At 47.9% G+C, this 5,971-nt stretch overlaps 1 protein-coding gene across 1 annotated transcript; it reads right to left on the bottom strand.

Moving 5' to 3' along the window:
• Positions 1-201: 201 nt before the first annotated feature.
• On the bottom strand, positions 202-3,604 carry LOC134384987 (liprin-alpha-1-like). The gene is given in 3 exon segments (XM_063106826.1): positions 202-411; positions 413-2,497; positions 2,768-3,604. Coding segments are annotated over 3 exon segments (3,132 nt in total).
• Between the last annotated feature and the right edge of the window lie 2,367 nt (positions 3,605-5,971).

Raw genomic sequence — 5,971 nt, 5'->3', positions numbered from 1 at the left:
AGCATTAAATTCTAAAATATTTTCTCGATGGTATTCATGAATTTTTCACTAATTAAAAACTCTGTAATAAAATATCTTAGGGTCCATATAACAAGTATTAAGAGATTAAAGATTGCATTGCATTCTAAAATGTGGTCTTTGCTGGATTCAAAATGCTGCGTAATCATCTGTAGAAGTAGTGTGGGTAAACAGCAGGAGGCTTTAGCAGGAGTAAATCCTGACTGTGGGAGAATCCAACCTCTGTGTTCCTGACACACTGCCATCCATCTGCATCTTCTTTGGCTGCGTGGAGGGTGAAGACATAGAAGAAGTAACATGCAAGTTTGCAGAGAGAGTCCCTGCTGATGCAGCAGCTAAGCCATGAATGTCCTTTGGTCTAAATTTTTTTCTCCATGAAGGTGCTCTCCTAAATGCTTTTATCATCGTCTTCATCAAACCTTCTGTCAGTCCCCATGACCAAAAGGTTGTTAAATTCTCTTTGTAGGACAGCACGAGCCTGTGTATTCCATGTTGGGATCTGTAACAATAGCGCCAGTGCGTTGAAGTCAAAGGTTTCATCTAAGGCCAGAAGGGCACCGTGAACGCCACTCCCTAAAAGATTGTTTGCATATGCTTTAAGGCCAATTGACAGGATCCAGCGAATCACTCGATCATTGCTCCAAACAAGCACATCTTTTACTTCATGCTGACTTTCTTCTCTTTTTCTTTCCAGTTCTTTTCGGTCATAGTTTAATCTTCTCAGGCACATCATTCCACACTGGAAACTGTTTCTGTGGAAACCGTCGACCATTTTCAGCTGCCTGCGGAGGTTCTTCTTGGTCAGGTGGTCCAGCATCCTGGCATCCACCAGGCACTGCATGAAGTAGCTGCAGTACTGAGGGAGGCCCAGGCTGGGCAGCCACTCGTTCCCAATCCACTCGTGGTTCATGTCCCCATATGCGAGTGTCGTTCGTGACGTGGGAGGGGCGGACGGGCTGGTAAGAGACATGATCTCTTGGATGGCCAGCCTCAGCTTCAGCCTATGCAGGGGGTTGCTGATGCCGATCTCACGCTTCATCTCGGTGTCCGACAGGGTTGACATGATGGCCCCGCTCTTCACGTTGGCTCGGCAGGCAGCCACATACCAGGCGGGCATCCCCACCCAGAGCTCCAACCACACAACTACGGTTGGCCCATCCCACTGGGCAAAAGGCAAACCTTGTCTTCGGGCTTCATCGAGCAATTCATGCTTTTTTGGAAGTTTACGATTTTTTTCAGCCTGTCCTCCCAATTTGCTCAGTGACAAGGCATCTTGAGATGCATTATCTGTCCCTGAAACACCAGGGTGTCGTAATGATTCTTTGCCAGCGTGTCCAGGTCGGCCCTTTTCTTTCTTGCCAAACAAGCAGCTGATAGAGAACTTGATGCCCTTCTTCTTTGGGGCTTTGTGGCGCGAGTCCTGGCTGCTGTTACTACTGCTGGGATTGCTCACGGGACCGTCCTGGGAGCCTCTCGAGTTTCTCACATCCATGGCGTCCTCATCTTCACCATCAGACACATCGACATCGCTCTCAAAAGCTTGTGGTGCATTTGCTAAGACACTAGCCTGTTGGGCACGTTCCCAATCCTCTTCATTAAGAGTTTGTACCTTGGAAGGCTCATCCCGTAGAGCAGCTAGGCAGCCTTTCTGGGGGCGCCGCAACACTGCACTGGTGCTGTAGGAATCTGTGTGACTGTCTGCCACAGGGCACCTGAAATCTGGGACACTGCCCAAGTGGGGTCGGCCATGATGAAGTGAAGCACCTCTTAGTCTCATTTGGTCTAGTTCAGCCCTCAAAGCTTCAATGATTAAGACGAGCTGATCCTTATCATGTTGTGTATCTTCCAATTGCTTTTTTGCATTTTCAACTTCTCCTAACAGAGAATTCTTTTCTTCTAGAGCAGCCATTCTCTCTTTCAGATGAAGCTGGAGCCTCTCATTAGATTCTGAAAGAAGCTTGTCAACAGTGTCTGATAAACATTTATTATGCTCTTCATTCATTTTTTCTCTCTGGCTTGCCCGCTGCAGTTCTTGGTTCTTTTCCTCCAGCTGCGCCTCCATCTGTCTTAACCTTTCTTCAGTGTTGCCCTGTCTCTCTTCAGCCTTCGAGAGTGCTGCCACCCTCTGCGCCAGCTCCGCCTCCACCTCCGGGAGTGTCTCGGCTTTCCTCATGGTCTGCTGCAGCTTTTGCTCCACTAATTCCAGCCGTTCCTGTAACTGGCGGTTTTTATCCTCAGTCTGGCGATGCATAGAATCTTTGTTTGCAATTTCGTTTTCAAGTTTATCATTGAGGTCATGCACAGACATGGCTTCACGCTGTGCAGCGAGGGAGCATTTTTCAAGAGTAGTGATTCTCTCTTCCATGTCTTCCTTTTGGACCATGGCTTCTCGAATGTCCTGTTGCAATTTCGTGTTCATCTCCTCAGATTTGATCAAGTCTTCCCTGGCCGTGTAGAGATCTTCCTCCAGCTCTGCCACGTGACTGATTCTCTCTGCCATGTCTTCCATTAGGGCCATGGCTTCACGCATGTCCCGTTGCAATTTTGTGTTCATCTCCTCAGATTTGATCAAGTCTTCCCTGGCTGTGAAGAGATCTTCCTCCAGCTCTGCCACGTGACTGATTCTCTCTTCCATGTTTTCGTTTTGGGCCATGGCTTCACGAATGTCCTTTTGCAATTTCAAGTTCATCTCCTCAGATTTGATCAAGTCTTCCCTGGCCGTGTAGAGATCTTCCTCCAGCTCTGCCATGTGACTGGAGAGGGCGGCCAGTTGCTCTTTCATTTGGCTCTGCTCCCTCAATTGCTTGTCTATGACTTCCTGGAGCTCTATTGCTTTAGCCAGGTCCTCCTCGTGGTTTAATGAACCATCAGAAGATCTCTTTCCATTCGTGCTTGGGGTATTTTCTTGTTCATGGTTCATGTCAAGTGCTCCATCTGTTAGTGTTTTTTTCTGCTTATTCTGTTCTTTAAGAACCATTAGCTCTTTGTGTGTGGCACCTAATTCTTGTTCTAACAAACCACACCTTTCAAGTGCTACTCGTAATCTCTCTCTCATCTTTTCATCCAGAGCTTTGTGGTGCTCAAACAACGACTTCAGTGCTTTGAGCACTTCGACTTCGCTGGACACACCTGCTGGGGACTGTGCCTGTCTCTTCACCACGGTCATCCTGAGAGACCTCTCATGCCTAGAGACAAGGCATTCCAGATGTTCTAAAAGCAGCCTGGTGTTGTTCCTTTCTGCTTTCAGTTCAGCAATTTCTTCTTCTCTTTCAAGGAGCTCCTCCCTGCATACATTCAGTTCCTTCGTAAGTGCAGCAAACTCCTGTGGAAGTGCAGTTTTGAGCTGTTTCTGCAAGGAATCTCTTTCATGACCAACATCGTGTAATTTCCCCTGGGTTAATGCCAGCGTTTCTTGAGTCTCTCTAAGAGTGTCAAGAAGTCGGTCCCTTTCTTCTAGCGTGGAGACCATCAACTGTTCTATATGTGAATCTGTGTCTGCCTGTGAAGGGGAGCTGGATGCATGGCTCCCACTTCCTCCTGGGGAGCCTTCGGCTTCACTGATGGTTGGCATCACCTCACGCATCATCTGCAAATGAAAGACCCAGACTAGAATCATTAAGAGCAGAATACAGGTTCCTGTAAATCTGCAATTTCATAAGCATCTGCAGCTAATAAATGAAAGGTTCACAGCCTCTTTATTCTCAGATCTGTTACACTTTGTATGCAAATAAGTTGGGAAAGCATACACCGGCAAATACCAAGTGCAGGAACACACACCATGAAGATACTCACGGGGACAATAAGCCCGTGAAGGGGTCAAGGCCAGAGGACTGCCCCTCACATAAACAGCAAACCCAGCAGTATTTTGTTCGCAAAGCTGTACTTTTTAGTTGTTGAGAACAAGTGTGCTTCGGGTACCTATTTTTCCAACTTCCCGGTGGGGGGAGAGCAAGTCAAACACACACGCCACCCAGTCACTTTTCAGGAAAAGCATAGCAGGAGCACAGAGCCCGCAGCACTGACAGGTACAGAACCCATCAGGCATCTTATAGGAATGTGTGCAGTCAGCTCCTGGGAAGGACTGACGGCTCCCTGAATTCTTGGGTGGGATTTGGTGAGCACTAAAGGAACGGGACTCGTGAAGGGTTGGGAGAGGTTTCTCCAGTAGTTGGTCGGTCAACCTAACTTACCTCAGTTTCCAGCCCAAAGTCAAAGTCCACGATGGAAATAGAGCCAGCAGGTCCGGACAGCCGGGGACGGCTAGGAGGGAAGGAAAAGTGATAGGTGAATCGATGAGAGGAGATGAAGTGTCGCCAACACACAGACGGGGCGAGGACAAGGGGGCCGCTTCCGAGGGTCTGGGCCGCAGTCCGGGCACGGCGGACCCCCGACGCTCCTCACGGTGAGGCTGACCCCCAGCCCAGCCGCGTCCCACTCTCTGTGCCTGAATCAGGTGCTGCAGAAGCCGCGGCCACCACGGCACTGACCAGGCACTGAAGACCGTTTCCAAGGAGCCTGCTCCAGCTGGGGTTCTAGAACCCATGCTGGGTCCCGGCTCGTGGGGCCGGGGGAAGGGCGGCACGTGGCCCCGAGAGCGTGTCCCTTCAGCCCCAGTCACTAAGGCCAGCTTGTGGCCGGACACTGGAAGAGCCTCTTGGAGTTAATAGTATAATTTGATGTCTTTGCATTGATCTGTCCCAGGGAGGATGCCTCAGGGTGTGTGTGCATATGCGCCCACATGTGTGCATGATCTGTGCATGCGTATGCATGTGTGTGCCCACACGTGTGCATATGTGCGTGCGTGGGTGCCATACATGTGCACTCAGCATTTGTTCACGGCGATTATCATCTTCCAGCGGGCCTGGAGCCCTATGCGTTGCAGCACACTTTGTATTCTATGTCATTTTTCCTATGATAGGTAGCAAATTGTTTGAGTTGATTTCCATGAGTGCTGATTGATTTTCACCAAACCATTTTACCTCTTTCAGTCTCTTCCTTTTGTGACTTTTGGCAGGTAGTTGCAGACCTAACAATTGTCTCTCTCTCCAGGTGCCTCAAAATGTCCTTATTGTCATTGTGTCATTTGAAATCACAGCTAATCAGTCAGGTGGATGAAGGCAGGTGTTTTTATGTCTCTTCTCCAGATAGGGGTCAGTGGCGTTAGCGGACCTGTTCCGGTTCCCGCAGTTCACAGGTGGCACAGCTAGGGTGAGAAGTCAGGTTTTCCTCCTGCAAGCCTCCTTTCCTGTTTTGTGCACAGAGAGGTGTCTGTAACACACCGTTCAGTGACAAACCCATGCTGACTCGTATGTACATGGCAGGTGTGTTTAAATATGTACACACATCCACAGAAAGGTCTAGAAGAACATACTCCAATCTGTTGAAAAAAGGTCACGGGACGGGATTAGAATGAAGGAGGAGTAGATATTTTGCTTTTTTGGTTTATGTTCATTTGTAAGGTTTACTTTTTTTGCAATAAATAATGAGTTTTATCATTTTAAAATGAATAATTATAAGCAGTGAAGGAGTAAATGGTGTATTAGTGTCATTGGTTTCTGTCTATAATTTTGTGTTTCTATCTGGGTGTTCTTTTCAGTTAGGAAACGCTGAGGGGTCATTAGGTTGTTTGTCTCATTGTTAGGCTGACGTCCTTATTGACTGTCATTGTGTCATGTGAATGCTCACTTCCCCATGTCTGTTTTTCCATCAGTGTCATCGGGAGAGTATCTTCTCACTGAAATATTAAGAAATGTTAAGCGAGCAGGGATATTAATTAGATTAATTCATTCCTATTTTGAGAAGTGCAAAACTTCTTCCAGAAGTCCTGGAAGAGTCAACCTGCTAGGAGCTGGCTGGGTAGCCAAGTAGTTAGAGCACAGTATTATAACACCAAAGTCAAGTGTTCCGATCCCGTACTGATCAGCTGCTTAAATAAAAGAGTCAGAGAGTCAAC

The sequence above is a fragment of the Cynocephalus volans genome, chromosome 8 (genome assembly GCF_027409185.1).
Source record: "Cynocephalus volans isolate mCynVol1 chromosome 8, mCynVol1.pri, whole genome shotgun sequence".
Classification (NCBI taxonomy): Eukaryota; Metazoa; Chordata; class Mammalia; order Dermoptera; family Cynocephalidae; genus Cynocephalus; species Cynocephalus volans.
Note: the sequence above shows the minus strand (reverse complement) of the source record. Positions and strands in the feature narration are given on the sequence as shown.